This window comes from Bos indicus x Bos taurus, chromosome 23 (genome assembly GCF_003369695.1).
Source record: "Bos indicus x Bos taurus breed Angus x Brahman F1 hybrid chromosome 23, Bos_hybrid_MaternalHap_v2.0, whole genome shotgun sequence".
Lineage (NCBI taxonomy): Eukaryota > Metazoa > Chordata > Mammalia > Artiodactyla > Bovidae > Bos > Bos indicus x Bos taurus.
In genome coordinates, this window is record NC_040098.1 from 14,131,471 (window position 1) to 14,153,667 (window position 22,197).

General features: G+C 51.8%; 1 protein-coding gene across 1 annotated transcript in view; it reads right to left on the minus strand.

The window, feature by feature from the left end:
• Nucleotides 1-13,909: 13,909 nt before the first annotated feature.
• Nucleotides 13,910-22,197, minus strand: part of KCNK5 (potassium two pore domain channel subfamily K member 5) — a 40,507-nt gene continuing 32,219 nt past the window's right edge. The window contains exons 2-5 of the mRNA XM_027524636.1: nucleotides 20,712-20,823; nucleotides 19,342-19,508; nucleotides 18,838-19,006; nucleotides 13,910-16,456 (exon numbers count right to left, since the gene is read on the minus strand). Coding sequence (XP_027380437.1) covers nucleotides 15,597-16,456; nucleotides 18,838-19,006; nucleotides 19,342-19,508; nucleotides 20,712-20,823 — 1,308 coding nt within the window. The 3' untranslated portion in view covers nucleotides 13,910-15,596. The remainder of the gene's footprint in view (nucleotides 16,457-18,837; nucleotides 19,007-19,341; nucleotides 19,509-20,711; nucleotides 20,824-22,197) is intronic.

The window sequence follows — 22,197 nt, forward strand, 5'->3', positions numbered from 1 at the left end:
ACTGGTTTGATCCCCTTGCTTTCCAAGGGACTCTCAAGAGTCTTCTCCAGCCCCACAGTTCAAAAGCATCAATTCTTCAGCGTTCTGCTTTCTTTATTGTGATGGCAGCCATGATAGAGTGCCCACAGACCTCCAAATATAGGTAGGTAGGTAGGTCAATGACCCCCGTTGCTGCCTCTGAAATCCATCACCATGTTTGTGCCTAGACCATGGACTGCTCCAGACAGTGACTGAGCAGAACAGGGTACCAAGGTGGGCCCGTTCCCTGGAGACCTGGGGCTCACCAGATCCTAGCCTAACCCCCCACAGCAATCAGGGCAGTCTAGCTTGCTTCACTCAAACTTGCCTCCCTCTCAGTCACTCAGGATGGGACTTGCATTTGGTCAGATGGTGCCACCAGCCTCTCACAGATGCTTCGCCTAACATGGTCCTTTCTGGCTTAACCCAGCACCCACCTCTTGAAGAACCTGGACCAACACACGGCAGTTCCATGTGGGTCATGATGGACCCACCCACTCCAACCCTACTGACTCTCCTTCCATTCCTGTCACCAATACACACACCGAGGATGGAAGTGGACTCAAACAAAAGAAGAGGAGCCTTTTCCCTGGGGCCCCTTGTCAAGTCCCGCACAGAGCCTGTCCCAAAGCAAGTGGTCACTAAAGAATGGCAGTTGTTAGAGGGACAGCCCCTAGTCCCTGCTGTGCAGCTCACAGCATGGTTGGCCCACAACTGGCTCACTGAGGAGGGAGTGAGCTTCTGGGACGATTCTGGGGTGGGGCTGGGGGCACTGGACCTCTGCAGCACCCACTTCTAACTAGGACCCTGGGCATCCTCTGTGAAGTCACCTCTTCCCCTGTGTTGGGGGCGGGGAATTTCTTGAAAGCCTTAGAGTCCTTCCTGTGTTGGCTTAAATCATGCACAGCATTGTGTGCGTCAATGGTGTTCTTGCTCGGTGATATGATCCTTGCACCCTTAGTGAGGTTCCCACCACCCCCCCACCCCCGCCAATAGTCCAGGTTCAGTTATCACACCTAGTGTTTGCCAACAGGGTCTCTCCTTTAATTACAAGGACACCCAGGGGATGAGGACTTTGCTGAAACCACAGTGCAACTGGGACAGTATAAAGCATGTCCTGGACTAGATTTTGGGCAGCCGGAGAACTCCAGCTGAAGGCAGATAGGCATTCTACAGAAGGCCTGTCTTCCCCTTTCTTCCTCTAGTTTGGAGTGTGAACCTTGGCTGTACCCTTCTGTGTACATACATGGGGCAGGTATCTGTGCCACCTGCCCACCCACTACCCTCACAATCAGCACCCCTGGCCTTGAATCCTCACCGCCTCTCAGCAATGGTCTCAGAGGCCCACAGGATTGTAAGGGGCATTTCATGAAGTATGTTCTCCCTGGAATCCTGACATTGCTTGCTCCTTCCCAAGGCGGGCAAAACCTCACTGCAGTCTATCCCATCCAGCCACACAACCCATCCAGAAGATAGGGCCACCACAGGCTGGTAAATATTTAACATCTGGCTCTCTATAGAGAGGACAGCCCTAATTATAGTGTTTGCTCATTTCTGAGGTGTAAATACTTCTATTATGGCTATTTTAAGCTATAACATGATGTCGTAAAAATAAAGTTGGCAAGAGAACCAGTAGTATACCATTATGTAATGTGTCCACCAGGCACCTCCAGGGGATGTCAGTAACCTCAAAAGCCTGGAGAGCACTAACAGGTAAAGTAATTAGGGAATGATGCCTTTGGAATCCTTTCACCTTTCCTCTGCATACAATTTGAGGGCTTCCCAGGTGGCGCTAGTGGTAAAGAATCTGCCTGCCAATGCAGGGGACTCACACAGTTTGATTATGTAATTTACTTAATACCATCAGCTTGTAAAATTTCTGAAACTTTCTAGTTCTCATGAGCAGGTATGAATGGGCTCCAGACCCCTGGGTCAGAATCTTTCCCCTGGAGTGAACGGTTGAGGGTGGGCATGTGAGTGGACAGATACACACACACACACACACACACACACACACACACACACACACACGGGGTGACCACCCTGTGGGTTACTGTCTGCTCCTCATTTCTCTTCCCCCTCAGTCACCAGCACTACGTGTTCCAGGCAGCCCACGAGGGACTCAACAGGTACCTGTCCTTTGAATTGAATACAGTGTGATGTCAACACTCCAGATGAACAGCTCAGCTGGCCAGAGCTGCAGGTGAAGGAATCTAAGGAGGAGGAGGAAGTGTTAGCTAATTGGAAGTAAACACAGATTTCAATGCAGAATATAAACACAGGCAGGGAGGGGTTGGCAGAAGATACCACAAACACAGAGCAAACCTGCCCTCTGAGATCATCAGCCTGGCATTTCCAGAACCTGAGTGTTTCTGAATTTTACTCCACATCTGCAGGGTCAGAACCTTTTTTTTTTTTTAATATTTATTTATTGGCTGCGCGGGCGCAGGAGGGCCTAAAGGAGCTAGAAGGTCAGGAAGGGCAGCTGTGAGGAGATACCCCTCGTCCAAGGTAAGGAGCAGCGGCTGTGCTTTGCTGAAGCAGCTGTGAAGAGATACCCCAAGCCCAAGGTAAGAGAAACCCAAGTAAGAAGGTAGGTGTTGCAAGAGGGCATCAGAGGGCAGATACACTGAAACCATACTCACACATAACTAGTCAATCTAATCACACTAGGACCACAGCCTTGTCTAACTCAATGAAACTAAGCCATGCCCGTGGGGCAACCCAAGATGGGTGGATCATGGTGGAGAGATCTGACAGAATGTGGTCCACTGGAGAAGGGAATGGCAAACCACTTGAGTATTCTTGCCTCGAGAACCCCATGAACAGTATGAAAAGGCAAAATAATAGGATACTGAAAGAGGAACTCCCCAGGTCAGTAGGTGCCCAATATGCTACTAGAGATCAGTGGAGAAATAACTCCAGAAAGAATGAAGGGATGGAGCCAAAGCAAAAAGAATACCCAGCTGTGGATGTGACTGGTGATAGAAGCAAGGTCCGATGCTGTAAAGAGCAATATTGCATAGGAACCTGGAATGTCAGGTCCATGAATCAAGGCAAATTGGAAGTGGTCAAACAAGAGATGGCAAGAGTGAGTGTCGACATTCTAGGAATCAGCGAACTGACACGGACTGGAATGGGTGAATTTAACTCATATGACCATTATATCTACTACTGCGGGCAGGAATCCCTCAGAAGAAATGGAGCAGCCATTATGGTCAACAAAAGAGTCCGAAATGCAGACTTGGATGCAGTCTCAAAAACGACAGAATGATCTCTGTTCATTTCCAAGGCAAACCATTCAATATCACAGTAATCCAAGTCTATGCCCCAACCAGTAACGCTGAAGAAGCTGAAGTGGAATGGTTCTATGAAGACCTACAAGACCTTTTAGAACTAACACCCCAAAAAGATGTCCTTTTCATTATAGGGGACTGGAATGCAAAAGTAGGAAGTCAAGAAACACCTGGAGTAACAGGCAAATGGAATACGGCCTTGGAATACGGGATGAAGCAGGGCAAAGACTAATAGAGTTTTGCCAAGAAAATGCACTGGTCATAACAAACACCCTCTTCCAACAACACAAGAGAAGATTCTATACATGGACATCACCAGATGGTCAACACCGAAATCAGATTTATTATATTTTTTGCAGCCAAAGATGGAGAAGCTCTATACAGTCAGCAAAAACAAGACCAGGAGCTGACTGTGGCTCAGATCATGAACTCCTTATTGCCAAATTCAGACTTAAATTGAAGAAAGTAGGGAAGACCACTAGATCATTCAGGTATGACCTAAATCAAATCCCTTATGATTATACAGTGGAAGTGAGAAATAGATTTAAGGGCCTAGATCTGATAGATAGAATGCCTGATGAACTATGGAATGAGGTTCGTGACATTGTACAGGAGACAGGGATCAAGACCATCCCCATGGAAAAGAAATGCAAAAAAGCAAAATGGCTGTCTGGGGAGGCCTTACAAATAGCTGTGAAAAGAAGAGAAGCAAAAAGCAAAGGAGAAAAGGAAAGATATAAGCATCTGAAAGCAGAGTTCCAAAGAATAGCAAGAAGAGATAAGAAAGCCTTCTTCAGTGATCAGTGCAAAGAAATAGAGGAAAACAACAGAATGGGAAAGACTAGAGATCTCTTCAAGAAAATTAGAGATACTAAGGGAACACTTTATACAAAGATGGGCTCGATAAAGGACAGAAATGGTATGGACCTAACAGAAGCAGAAGATATTAAGAAGAGATGGCAAGAATACACAGAAGAACTATACAAAAAAGATCTTCACGACCCAGATAATCACAATGGTGTGATCACTGACCTAGAGCCAGACATCCTAGAATGTGAAGTCAAGTGGGCCTTAGAAAGCATCACTATGAACAAAGCTAGAGGAGGTGATGGAATTCCAGTTGAGCTCTTTCAAATCCTGAAAGATGATGCTGTGAAGGTGCTGCACTCAATATGCCAGCAAATTTGGAAAACTCAGCAGTGGCCACAGGACTGGAAAAGGTCAGTTTTCATTCCAATCCCAAAGAAAGGCAATGCCAAAGAATGCTCAAACTACCACACAATTGCACTCATCTCACACGCTAGTAAAGTAATGCTCAAAATTCTCCAAGCCAGGCTTCAGCAATATGTGAACCATGAACTTCCTGATGTTCAAGCTGGTTTTCGAAAAGGCAGAGGAACCAGAGATCAAATTGCCAACACTCGCTGGATCATGGAAAAAGCAAGAGAGTTCCAGAAAAACATCTATTTCTGGTTTATTGACTATGCCAAAGCCTTTGACTGTGTGGATCACAATAAACTGTGGAAAATTCTGAAAGAGACGGGAATACCAGACCACCTGACCTGCCTCTTGAGAAACCTATATGCAGGTCAGGAAGCAACAGTTAGAACTGGACATGGAACAACAGACTGGTTCCAAATAGGAAAAGGAGTATGTCAAGGCTGTATATTGTCACTCTGCTTATTTAACTTACATGCAGAGTACATGAGAAACGCTGGACTTGAAGAAGCACAAGCTGGAATCAAGATTGCCGGGAGAAATATCAATAACCTCAGATATGCAGATGACACCACCCTTACGGCAGAAAGTGAAGAGGAACTACAAAGCCTCTTGATGAAAGTGAAAGTGGAGAGTGAAAAAGTTGGCTTAAAGTTCAACATTCTGAAAACAAAGATCATGGCATCCGGTCCCACCACTTCATGGGAAATAGATGGGGAAACAGTGGAAACAGTGTCAGACTTTATTTTTCGGGGCTCCAAAATCACTGCAGATGGTGACTGCAGCCATGAAATTAAAAGACGCTTACTCCTTGGAAGGAAAGTTATGACCAACCTAGATAGCATATTCAAAAGCAGAGACATTACTTTGCCAACAAAGATTTGTCTAGTCAAGGCTATGGTTTTTCCTGTGGTCATGTTTGGATGTGAGAGTTGGACTGTGAAGAAGGCTGAGCGCCGAAGAATGGATGCTTTTGAACTGTGGTGTTGGAGAGGACTCTTGAGAGTCCCTTGGACTGCAAGGAGATCCATCCAGTCCATTCTGAAGGAGATCAGCCCTGGAATTTCTTTGGAAGGAATGATGCTAAAGCTGAAACTCCAATACTTTGGCCACCTCATGGGAAGAGTTGACTCATTGGAAAAGACTCTGATGCTGGGAGGGATTGGGGGCAGGAGGAGAAGGGGACAACAGAGGATGAAATGGCTGGATGGCATCACTGACTCGATGGACGTGAGTCTGGGTGAACTCCGGGAGTTGGTGATGGACAGGGAGGCTTGGCATGCTGCGATTCATGGGGTCGCAAAGAGTTGGACAGGATTGGGCGACTGAACTGAACTGAATTTATTCATTTGGCTGCATCAGGTCTTAGTTGAGGCACACAGGATCTTCATTGTGGCTCGAGGGCTTTTTCTAGTTGCGGTCAGAGGGTTTAGTTGCCCCACACATGTAGAATTGATGCTTTTGAACTGTGGGGCTGGAGAAGACTCTTGAGAGTCCCTTGGACAGCAGCAAGATCAAACAAGTCAGTCCTAAAGGAAGTCAACCCTGAATATTCATTGGAAGGACTGATGCTAAAGCTAAAGCTCCAATATTTTGGCCACCTGATGAAAGAGCTGACTCATTGGAAAAGACCCTGATGCTGGGAAAGAATGAGGGCAGGAAGAGAAGGGAGCAACATAGGATGAGATGGTTGGATGACATCATCGATTCAAAGGACATGAACTTGGGCAAACTCTGAGAGACATCAAGCCTGGTGTGCTGCAGTCCATGGGGTCACAAAGAGTCTGACTGAGCAACTGAACAACATCAGATTTTAGTTCCCTGACCAAGGATTGAACCTGCATCCCCTGCATTGCAAGGTGGATTCTTAACCACTGGACTACTAGGGAAGTCTCCAGAAGCTCTTGAGACAGAGTCCAGGAATCCCCTGTGACTGCTGGGTAGTCACCACAGGGCTGAGATGTGCTCATTGGTTCTCACTGGTCCTGCAGAGGATGGGTAGCTGGGAGCTGCAGCCAGGGCACCCTCTCTGGATCCCCTGAACCCTGCTCTGGCAGGGGTGTGTGGTAATTACTAGCACAGGCTCTGGGGTCTCAGGTTTGAACCCAGGCTCTGCTTCTAGCTGTGTGACTTCGGGCAAGTTATATACCTACTCTGTGACTCTGCTTCCAAAGAGGGATGATAATCCTGACCTCTCAGTGTGGCAGGGATTAAATGTGTTCTGAGGTCACAGGCAAGTAAGCATCCTGTAAATGGCCAAGGTGGCCTATTTAGGATGCAAGGCTAGATGGTAGATCCCAGGCTTCCCAGTATGGTTCAGATATAGCAGAGAGGACAGGAGACCCCAAAGTAGAAGAGACTTCAATATCTTGATGGTAAAAAGCTTTGATCCTGTTTAAGGAAGGGACCTCCTGGTAAGGAGAGATCGAGTGTCAGGGCAGTAGGTGCTGTTTGTGGCCTTGTCCCACTTCCTCAGCTCACTGTGAATGTCAGTGCGGCTATAGTGGACAGTCTGTACTTGCGGCCGGAACCCCTCCCCAGGGTACCTAGGTGGCTCTCTGCGTTCCCACTCCAGGGCTTTCTCCAAAACCCGGCAGGAGGTCTCTTAGCCCTGGGGCAAGCCCAGCCTGTGTTCTCGTCAGCTACCACTGCATAACAAACCAACCCCAAACGTAGGGGTTTAAAACAATACCAGTCTTGTATTTGCTTGTGACTTTTTGATTTGGAGAATGGCCAGTCTCTTCCTGCAGCCTCAACTGGGGCCGGAACGTCCCAGATAGCTCCTCAGCTGGGCAGATCCCCTCCAGGGCCTGGGTCTCCAGGAACTTGGATTTCTTACCTTGCAGCTGGCTTCCCTGAGAGCATGAAAGGAGAAGCTGCCAGGCCTCTTAACACAGAAGATCACCTTGAGGTATTCTATCAATCAAAACAGTCCAAGGCCAGAACGCATGCAAATCCACCAATGGACCCCACCTCTTGTTTGGAGAGTGGCAAGGTCAGTCTGCCGAGGACAGTGTGAGATGGTGGTGTCATTGGATGGTGTGGTGGGCCACATCCAGCCTGTATGGGAGGGAAGTGGAGATTGATGTTCCTCAGGCCACACTCCTTTTTAAATTAATTAATTTATTTTAATTAGAGGATAATTACTTTACAATATTGTAAAGTACAATATTCCTATACATCAACATGAATTGGCCATAGGCATACATGTGACCCCTCCCTCCTGAAATGCACTCTCACCTCCTCCCCCACCCGATCCCTCCAGGTTGTCACTTTGGGGGTCCCTGTGTCATACATCAAACTCCCACTGACTATTTTACATATGGTAATATATATGTTTCAAGGCTCTTCTCTCAAATCATCCCACCCTCTCCTTCCACTGTGTCCAAAAGTCTGTTCTTCATGTCTGTGTCTCTTTGCTGCCCTGTACATAGGATCGTTGGTACTATCTTTCTAGATTCCATATATATGCACTAATATATGATATTTGTCTTTCTTTTCCTGACTTACTTCACTCTGTATAGTAGGCTCTAGGTTCATCCACCTCATTAGAACTGACTCACATGTGTTCCTTTTTATGGCTGAGTGATATTGCATTGTATGTATGTACCACAACTGCTTTATCCATTCATCTCCTGATGGACATCTAGGTTGCTTCTGTGTCCTAGCTATTGTAAATGGTGCTTCAGTGAACGCTGGGGTACACGTGTCTTTTTCAATTGTGGTTTGCCCAGGGTGTGTGCCCAGTAGTGGGTTTGCTAGATCGTACGGCAGTTTTACTCCTAGTTTTTTTTAAAGACTCTGCATGGTGATTGTATCAGTTTGCATTCCCATCAACAGTGTAAGAGTATTCCTTTTCATCCATACCCTCTCCAGCATTTACTGTTTGTGGACTTTTTAAGGATAGCCATGCTGCCGGGTGTGAGACCATACCTCCTTGTAGTTTTGCCTTGCATTTCTCTCACAGTGAGCCTTGTTGAGCATCTTTGCATGTGTTTCTTAGCCATCCATCTATATGTTTTCTTCGGAGAAATGTCTGTTTAGGTCTTCTGCACACTTTTCAGTTGGGTTGTTTGTTTTTCTGGTATTGAGTTGCATGAGTTGCTTGTATATTTTGGGGGTTAATTCTTTGTCATGTTATTTTGTTTGCTATTATTTCCTCCCACTCTGAGGGTTGTCTTTTCACCTTGCTTATAGTTTCCTTCATCCTGCAAAAGCTTTTACATTTACTTAGGTCCTTGGGGCCATTCATAACCAACAAGGTTGGGAACTGGTGGATAAACACAGGTCTCTGGTCCTTTAGAGGGACAATTCTGAGGTGTATAGGACAAGCTCTTCGGGGGGGTGGGGGTCCCAGCAGGATCCAGCCCCAACTGCCTGCAGTGAGACTAGCTCAACCATGCCCCCTTATCTTGAGCTCTTTAAAAAAAGGTTTTTTTTTAATTTAGTTTTGGGTGCGCTGGGTCTTTGCTGCAGCACACAGCCTACTTCTGGTGTGGTACGCGGCCTTTTCATTGCAATGGCTTCTCTTGTTTGGGAGGTTCAAGGGTGCACAGGTTTGGTAGCTTTGGTGCATGGGCTTAGTTGCCCAGAGGCACGCGGGATCTTCTCAGAGCAGGTGGTGAACCGGTGTCCCCTGCTGCACTGGCGGGTGAACTCCCTGGCCCACCACGGAAGGCCTGCCCTGTGCCCCTTCCCATCTTCATCTCCCTCTCCTGCTCTGCTACTTCTTCCAACATCTTCCAGTTCTGTTCTTAGGCCTTGCTCTCCTGGACAACCAAATCCAAACAATAAATTTCCTCATGTGAAAAAAACAAAACAAAACACCTTAAATTGAGCTATAAAATACTACACCTGGCTCCTGGGCTGTTGAGTAATCCCACAGGAATGGAAGTGAAAGGGCTTTGTCAACTAGGCAGCCCTGAAACCAAGGTGAGGGGTCAGCGTGAGCAGAGGTATTCCCGAGGCAAGCACGGGGATCCGGGGGCTGCTGGCTGGGCTGCCCAGGCCCCGTCTTCAGGGAGTGCTGAGCAGAAGGGGCACCACCGCCTTGGAGGTGATGAGAGGTGAGGACAGAGCGGTGTTGGGGGTCGGGAAAGGGGGTGTAGACAGAGGGGCTTCCTGGAGTGTGAAGAAGTAGGGAGTGCGTCCCTGGCCTGCCTACCAGATTTAGGTGACGGCACAATTAGGTGACTCACCAGGCCAACAGAGCTTGTGACAAGGTCCCTCAGGTTCATCCACCCAGCTTTGCAGGGACTCGCCCTTGTGGAATCAGCCTCACCTCCTGATTTGGCCTCTGGCTGGGGAAAAGAGGGACTGTTAACAATGGGAGGGTCCAGGATTCTGGTTCCCTCACTCTCCACTCAGTAAACACCGAAAAGCTGAGCCCTTTTCCAAGCAGGTCAGCTTGTGGTTTGGATCCAAGGTGAACAAGCCACTCCTTCATCTCTTGGACTCTGCAGAACAGGAGACAGGCAGTTTGAACAGCATTGAAGCAGCCAGCTTGCTGAAGGAGGGGCCCTGGGCTCAGGGGAGGGACATCTGACCCAGGATCCAAGAGCGGAGGGGGCGGGGGTGGGGGCCAGTAACGGTGGAACTCTTCTGGGAGAAGCTGAGATCTACCTTTAATCCCATAAGTCTTAGAACGCATCCCTGAGAGATGAAGGGCACCCCAAACAGAGGACTGTTAGTGCTAAGTCGTTTCAGTTGTGTCCGACTCTGTATGACCCTGTGGACTATAGCCTGCCAGGCTTCTCTGTCCATGGGATCCTCCAGGCAAGAATACTGGAATGGGTTGCCACGCCTGGAGAATGCCATGGACAGAGGAGGCTGGCGGGCTACAGTCCGTGGGGTTGCAAAAAGTCAGACACAACTGAACAACGAACATGGAGGACGTGGCAGGGTTAAACAGGGTGGCCTGGCTCCTTTGAGAAATTTCGCTATGTCTGAGGCCCAGAGACATGGACGGGGACAGGTGAAACTGGAGAGGGAGGCGGTGCCAGGAAGGGCAATGGGAGCCCCGAGGGGTTTAAAGCTGGAGATAGGGACTTTCCTCCTGGTCCAGTGGTTAAGACTGCAGGATTGGTTTCCAATGCAGGGGGCATGGGTTCGGTTCCAGGTCAGGGAACTAAGATCCCACATGCTGTGTGGTGCGGTCCAAAAAAAAGGAAAAATGAAGCAGGAGCTTCAAGGGGTCAGATTTGAGTCTGGCTCCAGCCTGCTGGTTGAAGCAATGGCCAGGGAGAGGAGACCAGATAAGGGGGCTCATTCATTCAATAGACAAGGGCTCTGTGGCGCTCAACCAGGGGTCAGGCCCCATGCTGCTGAGGAGGTCCAGGTGAGGGGCAGTCGTGGCCTAGGTGGTGGCCAGGATGGAGAGAAGGGGCAAAGGTTTTGGGAGGCTCTCTCACTGCATTATATAGACACAAGCTGGCATCTGACTCCTGGACCAACTGTGTGTGAATCTGAAAACTGGGGACCTGTTATTTCCAGGATGGACAATTGATAGGCAGGGCTGAGCCCAAGCCTCAGGGGTCCCTGGGGAGAGGCAGCCATTCCTGGAGACCCACCGGGAGTGGCCCAGCCCAGCCTGCCTCCTTCCTCCCCCTGCCTCTGCCCCAGGTTCCAGAAAGCTTCCATGCAATCGAGGCTGAGAATACCCTTTCCACTAAGTGGGTGAAACCCAAACATCCCAATTTCTTTTCCTCGGTGCTGGCACGGAGCTAAGTGACCCCTCCAGGGTCACACAGGAGCCAGAGGCCCAGCTGGGATCCAGACTTTGTGCTTGTTTCCTATTTCTGAGCGCCTCTCCCACTTAGGTGGCAGATCTTTGAGAGCAGGAACTGTCTTCTCCGTCCATCTCCGTTTTCTAGAGATGTCTTCCCTAGCAGATTAGGAACTTTCTGGAGGGTAGAATGAAGAGTGGAAATGCAAGTCAGGGAAGCTGTTTTGCTGCCATTTAATAGTTACTTGGGGGTCCCAGGTGGTGCTAGTGGTAAAGAATCTGCCTGCCAATGCAGGAGACGTGGGTTCGATCCCTGGGTAGAAGAGATCCCCTGGAGGAGGAAATGGCAACCCACTCCAATATTCTTGCCTGGAAAATCCCATGGACAGAGGGAGCCTGGTGGGCTATGGTCCATTGGGTTGCAAAGAGTCGAACACGACTGAAGCGACTTAGCACACACATGCACAATAATTGCTTGAATTTGTGAAAAGTCCTGTATTTGCCTCAGTCTCCTCATTTGTAAAATGAGGTTAATGATACTACTACTTATTGTGAGGACTGAAAGATATATGATAGAAGAGACAAGATTTTAAGAGTCTTGGGGGTATGGAGAGGACAGAAATACCAAACACAGACCATGAAAAACAGCCAGAAATGAGAGCAAGGGGAACTCGACAGTAGGCTCCATGAATGGGATTTCTGTTCATGTTACACGCTGGAGTTTTCCAGGTGCCCAGGACACAGCCTGGTCCAGGATGGGTGTGGTCCAGGATGGGTGTTCAGTGAGCACTAGTTGGAGGAATGAATAGAATTCCTTCTAATGGAATGAATAGGGAGTCCAGGTGTTGCTGCTGGACAGTGGGGTGCTGGCTCAGAACTAGGGTGGGAAGGCTTTTGGGAGGGGGTAGGGGAAGATCCAGGCCTGGAGGACTGCTGGGAGTGGGCATGTCTGCTCCAGAACCCATAAAACTCTGAGGGTTTGACAATCCACCCCCATAATCCTGCTCGGGTTATGGATGCAGTGTTAAGAGGGGGATTTCCCTCCCAGGATCCTCTCAGCTTCTAAACCACGTGCTCTGCCTGCTATCCCCCAGGAATTCATGGGCACAATGGCAGATGTGCAGGCGCACCCCTCCTCCACACAGGGTACCCCTCCTCGGCCCTTGATGCTTCAGGAATCCCTCCTGGGCCCCACCCTCGGCTCCAGCTGCTGTCCCCCACTTCCTGTTGCTAGAAAGCTCCACTCAGAAAGCTCTTGACTCATCTCGACAAGTCACAGTGGCCCGAGACCAGAACTCCGCTCCTTCTATCTGTGAGCAACTGTAAAAACTGTGATGGGTCAAGTCATACTCTGAGAGCCTTTGTGTCCTTCACTGCAAAGGGGGCTAAAAGCCCTGTGCAATGGGAGTGCTTGGAGCCACTTGGGTTGCGGGTGGGGGAGCTTTGTGAGATGGCCACGTGCTAAGGTAGTAAATAAAACTGTCATTGGGTTGGCCAGAAAGTTTGTTTGGGTTTTTCCAATATGTTGAGGCTGTAAGGGCCTATAGCAAACCAGAGAAGTTTGGGTGGGTGTGTGTGTGCGCGTGTGAGAGAGAGAGAGAGGGAGGGAGAGGGAGGGAGGCAGGGAGGTGGAGAGATGCTTTGGCAAAGGGATGGATGGTATCAAGTCCTTGCAGAACCCGCTGATATTTTAAAGACATATGATCCTCTATAAACACAGTCACACCCTCATGAAAAATGCACTTCACTCCTGAAATCACAGAACTTTCCATTTTTCCCAACAGATTCAAACTTCTAATGAATGTCCTGTGCAGTGTGGGAAGGGGACCAGTCTCAAAACCACTGAGACCACAAAGTCTGCAAATCCTCCTCCTTAAAGCAGCGGTCTCTAACCTTGTTGACACCATGAGCATGGGAGACAATTTTTCCATGGACCCGGGGGAGGGGGGATGGTTTGGGGATGATTCAAGTGTATTACATATATCGTGCACTTTATTTCTATTATTATTCTTACATCAACTCAGATCATCAGACATCAGATTCCAGAGGGTGGGGACCCCTGTCTTAAAGGATGCAGATGGGCCCAGCTGAGCCTGTCCTTCTGACCTCAGAAGGCCTGGTCTCCAGGGTCCTTCCTGAGTTTCCCTACCTGGACACCCTTTCAGGGGACGCCAGACAAGCAATGACAAAGCAGGTGATTGCTCTCTTCTGGTCCTGGGGGCTGCATGGGTTTGAACCCAGGCTCACCATCTATGCAGGTTTGCCCAAGTCACCTCCTGGGCCCATTTCCTTGCCTGTAAAATGGGGATGTAATCCCTACCTCACGGGACTGTTGTGTAAAGTGTGTAGAGCAGGGCCTGGCAGACCGGTGACACCAGCCAGCCACAGTCCCCCTATTCCTCTCCCCTGGTTCCTGACTCCTTCCTGGTTCTTGGACCCCTTCTGAGAGGCTCTTCCCCGTCCTCATTTGGACCTGCCAGCTGTCACCTCCTCCACGAGGCCTGCCCCTTCTCCACCTCCCCACCTCTTTGATTAGTTTGCTCCCTTCCTGACTACTCCAGTTCTCCCCTTGACCTCCAGGCTGCCCTTAGTGCCCCCTGTCCCGGTCCCTCCCGGACTGCCCCCCACCTTGTCCCCGCAGCACACACCAGGCTGGCTTGTCCATCTCACATTTTATTGTAAAAATGTTAAAATAAATTACATTTTACATCATTTCCAGTATGTATACAGTGTGTGTGATTCCAGGACAGCCAGTGACACCCCAGCCAAGTGGGGTCAGGACACTAAGACGAACTCGTTAAAACATTTCACAGAAAGACAGAAGGACGCTCCTTCCCACCCCAATGCCAGGCCAGCACACCCCTGGGCGAGGGGCGAGTGGGGTGTGGATACCCACGCCCATCACCTTCACTGCTGCGGGTGGGCAGGGTTCCGGCCCTCTCTGGCCCCACACCACTGGAGAGGGGCCTGAGGGGCAGAGGGGGTGTTCGGGTGACACCCAGCATGCAGTCGCCTGCGACCGATGCCCTCCCCCTATTCTGACACCATGACCTTGGCTGAGGTCACCGAGAAAGGTCCGGTTGGGTTGAAGGGTAGGAGAGCGAACACCAGACATCCCGATCCTTGGGACCCCACTCTTTCACCTTTCCTCGCTGCTCTGGCTGTGAAGCCAACAAGAGATGTCAGGTATTAAAAAAACAGCAGTTCATTTAACAAAAGAACAAAATGAAACATGCAGGGCAGAGGCGGCCGGCTCTAGGGTGCGTATCTTGGAGAACCAAGTATGCTGCCAGTCCCTCGCCAGAAACAGTCTGTATACAGTTTCACATTATCGTTTTGCTCCCCCCATCGCAAATCCTTTTCTTTCTCTCACACACACATGCACGCACACGCATGCACACACACGCAGCAGCTGGAGGGAGGAGCTGGATTCACATATCTAGCCGTTCCCCACTTGCGAGCCAAGAGCGATCCGGGGAGAGGCGAGGCCCTTCTTCTCAGGGAACAGGGAATGAGGAGCCGGCGGGGCAGGGGCCGGGGCAGAATAAGCCCACTCCTGCAACTCCTGGAGCCCCAGCCTCTCTTTACTGCTTTCGGCTGCCTGCTGTTGCTTGGCCAAAGGGTGACTGAGGGAACAGGGCACTGGGCTGGGCTCCGTCCCACTAAGTCCACAAGTGGGACCGTGGGCCATGCTTGGGACTTGCCCTGTTATCAGGAGTGTTTCAGCATCTGCCTTGTTAGCTCCCCACCCCCTTCCCTAGGAAGACTCTTCCCTCCTGAGGTTTGCAGCAGGGGGTGCCAGCCAGGCTGACGAGGTGGGACTGGGGGACGGTTAAACATGAACCCCAGGCAGGGCCCTGAGGTGCTAAAGTGCCCAGCCCCCCACCCCAGGTTCTCACACCACTCTCACTGTCTCGGTGCCAGGCACACAGGAGCCCGTTAATACTGGTGAATTCACATGGCCAAGGCCCCCGACCTAAGAGAGCCGTGCGACAGTCTTAACCGAACGACAGGACGATGACCCCCGTGGATGCAAGCCTTGCCAGGAGCGGCCCTGCCAGCCCACGTGTCTGTGAACCATCAGATATGCCAGCCACGCTCGGGACAGATGCCTCCTGCTACCAGGGCACCCATTCTGCTGGGTAACAGAGGCCTGTCCTGGGCGCCATGTCTGACCTGTGGCATCTAGCTGCAGGGGATGAAGGTGAGGGCGGCCCCTGGCCCCCCACTCCCAGTTCCAGGGCTGCGCCCCCCCACCAGGGGCCAGGGTCCCAGCCATGGCAGAATGCCCCAGGTTGAGAATAGAAGCCTTGGAAGCGGGGTGGGGAGCCGGCCCCACCTCACGTGCCTTCGGGGCACTTTGCCTTATTATATTCGTTCATCAGCTGTTCGTAAGGCACGGAGAGCTCCGACTCTGTGCTGGTGAAGGTGGACTCGTCCGAGGAGGGGAACTCGCCCAGGTTCAGGGGCGCCTCGGCTGTGGCCCCCTCCTGGGGCCTCTCCTCGCTGGCCAGGTTGTCCTCCAGCGAGGACTTGGAGGTGTCCTCGTCTAACAGGCCAGCCTCCTCATTCGCAAAAGTGATGTCGGCGTTCTGGAAGATCAGTGGGTGGTAGTCCTGGGCATCCCATGGCTCGCCCTCCTCGCTGATGCGGTCCAGCTGGTTAATGAACACCTCGGAGGTGGGGGAGCCCTCCTCGGGGGGTCCAGCCCCGGCCTCCTCTCCACTGGGCCGCGACACGTGTCCTTTGCTCCGCAGCGTCTGGGACACCTCTTCCAAGCTGGGCACCTGGCTCTTGGAGTAGACCACCAGGGGGGTCAGGGAGGCGGGCAGGGCTGGCAGCCCAGCCCTGGGGGGCCCCGGCCCCGGGCCCCGCTCCCCACTGCTGCCTGTCTTCATAGCCTTCTTCCCGATCTGCTTGATGAGGTCATTGTAAGTCTCCTCCTTTTTGGACAGGAAGCTGAAGATGTTGACGTCCTTGGACGCCGCACCGCTCGCCACCTGCAGGGCCTTCCTGGAGTGTGGGGAGCTCTCGAAGGACTCTTTTCGCCGCCGACGCCGCTTCTTAATGGCCTTATGCACCTCCACGAACATGCTCACCTTCCAGTTGACAAACAGCGACAGCCAGGCCAGTCCCAGGTAGATCCAGAGCTCCACGAAGTAGCGGTACAGGGCGTGGTAGTTGGCGCTGGGGTTCACACCTACGGGCGGGTCAGGAAGCCCAGAGGATCAGGAGAGGGCCAGCGGGGACCCGGAGACACACAGGGGGCCAAAGCCGTGTCACCCGAGAGCGGACGCGGCTCGAGAACACAGAGTAGGGATGGGGACACACCAGGAAAAAGAAAGGATGCCTGTGCGGGACACCAACACCCCATCACCCCGAAGGACCTTGGCCTGGCCACCATGTGCCTGTCCCAGACCCGAAGTCAGGAGAGTGGCTCCCTGGGGTGCGGGAGGCTCGAGGGGGAGGGGCTTGGGGGGAGGGTGGAGACAAGCCAGCACCCAGCTCAGGAACTAAGCCATGAACCTTGGCCTTGCAATGATTCACCAACACACTGATTCACAACACTGTTTTGTGTACTCTTTGGGTGTATGTGTTACAGTTCCATTAAAACCTAGATAGGAATTAAGTGAGAGGGCAGCTGGCATCCTCCCGCTGGGCATGGACTCACTCATTTAGCATAAGTGAGGCTGGCGGAGCGGCCTGGGATGTCCAAGAGCACAGGTCCTGGCAAGAATATTCTGGACAGTCTTGACTGTCCTTCCGCTGATGTCTGGTTGGCCTCCTGGCTTCCTGTTTCTACCCTCCTCCTCCTGTGGCCTGTAGGGCTCTGCCCTCTCCGTGCCCTCTCCTTCGAGGCCAGGCTCCAGACACCTGCCCCAGGGAGCCCTCCCGGGTTACCCCGCACAGCTCTGGCCACTCCCCTACCCTCCAGGATCGTGGAGATCTCACCTTACATTTCCAGGCATGTTGATCCGTATTATTATCTATCCTATGTCCCCCTTCCCGCCCTGAGACTGGGAGTAACTTGTACAAGTTAACTGCAGGAAGGGGGCCATTTCTAGAATGGGCCTCCCTTAGGGCAAGGACTATAAGCCCCACATCAGACTGGAGGGGGTCTGAAGGCAAGGGGCTATCTCCCCAGCAGACAGGAGGTGCTGTTGATCTTGCTTAGGGCTCTAGTCATAAGCAGGTTATGATGATAACCAGGGCCCTACCCTCTGCACACGTGCAGAGCAACTCATCTGATTGTTTAACACCCTGTGATTGGTGGGCGCTATTCCTTTTTTTTTTTAAACCAATTTTACAGATAGGGAAACTGAGGCAGGGGTCTGGCATCTTGCTGGAGCTAAGAAAGTATAATTAAAACATTTTTCTGTGCTTCCCTAATGCAAAGGCTTCTCCTTAGCCTGCTCTGGGCCGCATCAGCCAGACAAAGACAAGATTGTGCCTCCGTCTAAATTTATCTCCCAGGGCAGCAGGCTCAGATCTGCTGGTGTCAGTGCAGCGTTCAGGCCTTCCTTGCTTCTCACACCCACTCAGCCGCCCAGTCCCAGCATTCCAAGTCTCCATTTACAATGGGGCGGGAGGGCAGTGACCTGTCCCTGCTTCCAAGGAAGGGGGCGGGGAGAGATCAGAGGTCCTGGGTCAGAGGTAGGGGTCAGCGGCCGGGGCAGCAGGCACCGGGCAAGCAAGGGCAAGCAAATACGGACTCAGTAAAGGCGAACGGGGCTTTTTCAGGAAGATTAAGAATCAAGATGTTGTGCAGCCCACAGGCACAAGGACATAAGTGGCTGACAAAGGGGCCAAAGAATCTTATCGTCGCCTGGATTAAGGAGGGGAGGGGTGGGAGGGAGAGTCCAGGCCAGAGGGAGCGGGGCAGCTTGGGAGGAGGCCTTTCTTGTCTTTTAAGCTGCCCGTGGCAAGAGCCAAGTTTCTGGCCTCTGAGTCAAGTGTCCAACAGCGCCCTCATCACCTGTGAGTGATGGAAGGAGGCAGCTGTGATGTGGAGCAGCCCCTGACTCAGCCCCCAGGTCCTGTCTCTAGCCCATAGTGCACCTAAGCCTCTAAGTTCAGACAACAGGGGAGAAGAAAGGAAGAGACCAGAAGCAAAACACAAAGAGAGGAGAGAAAAGCCACCTTCTAAGAAAGCAAAGGGCCTTCCCAGGTGGCGCTAGTGGTAAAGAACCCGCCTGCCAGTGCAGGAGACATAAGACTTGGGTTCCATCCCTGGGTCGGGAAGATCCCCTGGAGGAGGGCATGGCAACCACTCCAGTATTCTTGCCTGGAGAATCCCATGGACAGAGGGAGCCAGGCGCGCTACAGTCCACAGGGTCACAGAGTCAGATAAGACTGAAGCAACTCAGCACACATGCAAGAAAGAAAAAGGGAAAATGCCTGCAATGATTCTCTGTCTTGGTTTCCTCCTATAAGGGGCAGGGCTGGGTCAGGACCCCACTGGATGGAGACCCAGGACACTGGACGCCTACCGGGGCCCCTGGTCATGGTCAGCTGAGCTGAAACTGGAGGAGAAGCAGAGGAAGAGAGGGCAGGGAGACAGAGGCAAGGGGCAGGACTCACCGGCCACGAAGTCGCCGAAGCCGATGGTGGAGATGGTGATGAAGGAGTAGTAGAGGCCCTCGATGTAGTCCCACTCCTCCGTCACCATGAACACGAAGGGCGGGATCACCAGGTGGACCAGCACTCCCCACAGGATGAAGATGGCTGTGCACGTGATCTGCGCCTTGCGCTGAGGGATGGGCAGGGAGACCAAGTCAGACAACGTGCAGTGGGGAGACCAGGGGAACCCAGCAGAGCACCCAGAGTGCACCGAGGAGGTAACTAGAAGGGAGGCCAGCTGGGCGCCGGGCCTGCGAGGAGGCTCACTGCCAAGGAAGGAGGGGGGTTAGTGGCGTTCCCAGCCTCACCTGGGAGGGCAGGGGGCTCTGAAACGGCTTGCTTGCCATCTGTCCCGGTCTGTCCCGACACTTCCGTATCGGGACCCAGGGATCCTTCCCACCCTAGCCACAGTCACTTGCCAGGGTCCTTCCCACGGCTGCCCAGGACCCAGGGATGGGGACATACCAGGCTCACGCCTCTCTTGGTGAGGAACTGGCCCAACCTCTTGGCACGTCCCCCAAAGAACTTGCCCAGGGCACTGATCCACGTCAGACAGAGCGGCACCCCAAAGAGGCCGTAGAAGACACAGAAGAGGCGCCCGGCGGGAGTCTTGGGGGCCACGTTGCCGTAACCTGAGGAAGAAGAAGAGAGTGAGGCCAACAGGCCCACAGGATGGACCCAGACTCAGGGTGGCCCCCACCTCCACCCCACGCCCCCCACCTCCACCCCACCCCCCACACACACACAGCTGGAGGAAAGCCCATTCTCAAAGATCACTTGACACTGATCTAATATCAATACCTAAGAAATGAAGTTTTCCTTGACCATGCTACGATCTTGATCATCCACAGCAAATGACGGTATGGGCTACGCCTTCTCCACCAGCCTGGGAGCTCCCTGAAGGCGGACTAAGCCTCCCCTGTTAGTAAGTCCTGTCCTAGTCTGCATGGTACCCTTGTGCAAATTAGAAGGCACAAGTCAACAGCTTCCCTGGGTAGACACTCCAGAAGCACCGTAGTAGATGGTCTCCGAAGATGGCCATTCATTTCTTTTCTTTAAAAAAATTATTTATTTTATTTTTGACTGTACTGGGTCTTTGTTGCTGTGCATGGGCTTTCTCTAGTTGCGGAGAGCAGGCGCTACTCTCTAGGTGCGGTGCGCAGGCTTCTCATTGCGATGGTTTCTCTTTTTGTGGAGCACAGGCTCAGTAGTTGTGGTGCATGGGCTTAGCTGCCCCGGGGCATGTGGGATCTTCCCTGACCAGGGATTGAACCATAGCAAGAAAGTGAAAGTGAAAGTCACTCAGTTGTGTCCGACTCTCTGAGACCACACGGACTGTAGCCTGCCCGGCTTCTCTGTCCACAGAATTCTCCAGGCCAGAATACTGGAGGAGCCATTCCGTTCCCTTCTCCAGGGATCCTGATCCAGGTTTCCAGCATTGCAGGCAGATGTTTTACTGTCTGAGCCACCAGGGAATAAGTTATATTCTAAACCTCTAACTTCTGGGATGGTTGGTTATCAGTCATAGATAACTAGAGCAGACACCCAGATCGGTGAGAAAGCAGGGGCTGGGGCTTATGCAGTGACTAAACCTGCTTGACCTCCCGCATGGCTCTGGCTCTGGCTCTGCTGTGTTGTTTCTACTCCAAGAGCCCAGGTCAGGACTTCTGGAAGAAAACAGTCTCCCACGCATGGCCAGTCACCAAGCACTTACTGAATCTCCAGGGGTGTGTCAAAAGGACAGCATGCAACTGGCCCGATTTTAACCCCGACGAGGTCATGTGACCAGAGCTGGGGCATGGAAGAGGGTATCCTGAAGATCTCAGAAGGCTTACCGATGGTGGTGATGACTGTGGCTGCAAAAATCATTGCGTTGGGCCAGTTCCAGTTGTTGAAGGTCTGGTTCCCTGTGATGGCCACGCCCTGTCCTGCAGCATCAGATACTATCTAAAAGGAGATATACAGTGAAGATCAGAGAGGAGGTCACACTTTATGAACCTCCTTATAAGTATTCTTATTAAATCATCACAATAGGAAAGTGGCAATTATTGTCTTCAATTTATAGGAGATGAAATATTTTATACAGGATCAGAGAGGTCAAGTGATTTGCCCAAGGACACACAGCTGGGAAGACTATGAATCCCGGTAAACTGAATTCAGTAGATCTGGAAGATGTCAAGAGAACGTGCCTTTCTAACAAGTTTCCAGGTGATGCTGACGTTATGGCCCCAGGACCACACTTTGAGAACCACGCCAGACTTTATGCCTCTGAAAGAAGGCAGACATGATATAGAAAAGACAGAAGGACCTCCAGAGAAGTGCTCGACTTCGGGATTGGCCCTTCACACCCTGCCCCCCATTGTCAGGGCACTGGCTAAGGTCAGCTCAGAAGCTTGCGGACCCATCTTCCGGGGGTGGACCCATCAGCTGGCCTGGTCATCAAGGTGGTGTGTACTTTTCAGGCTGACTCAAAATCATCATATGAGTTCCCAAGAAGCTCCTGGCCACTTTGGAGAGCAGGTGAGAAGTCGCCTGGGGAGGTCCACTGGGAGGCCCAGGGAGAGGCCTTTATTATCTATTCCAGGAACACAGACAGCTGCCAAACCTGTCCACCTGGCCTCCACCCCATCCTTGAGGGTTGCCTCCATTCACTCCACCCACCATCAGTGGGGGCCGGGACCTCACGAGGCGACTCCAAGAAAGTGCCAAGATCTGGGGTCCTGGCCCTGCCCCCAGGGAGAGGCCTGGGATGGACCATCCAGCCCAGAAACCAGGAACGTGACAAATTCCCCCTAGAAATCAAGCCTAGGACCGAGGAAAGACAGAGACAAGCATGCGAGTAGGAAGGAGACAGAAAAACTGGAGTTCTACCCATGGCATGAGAAGAGAGGGAAGGGTGGGTTGTCCTGAAGGAGTGTGCCGTTTGCAGCGGCAGAGGCCAGTGTAAGTGGATCTGCAGACTTTGTCAAGAATTTTCCATGATGACACGCTCATCTGACAGGCTGTCAAACCACACGGCTCACTGCCTTGCCTACCCCCTCCCCACCCACCCTGCTATTTCCTGCTCATTTCTCTACAAAGTAGAAAGAGGGTGCCGCGGAGCTGGCTGGGCGCTTTACGCCAGGACGTTCAGATAGGAAAGAGGCCAACTGGTCCATCCGGTTGTAGGTCAACTCAAAAGGTTTCCTAAGCCATGACATCTATGTTCTAAGCAGGAGAATGAAATGTCCCAGGGCCCGGGGTGTAAACAGATGGCAAGGAAAAGCAGGATCACTCAGCCGCCTTTGGCTGCAGTCTTTGCTATCTGAGATACCCATCTTA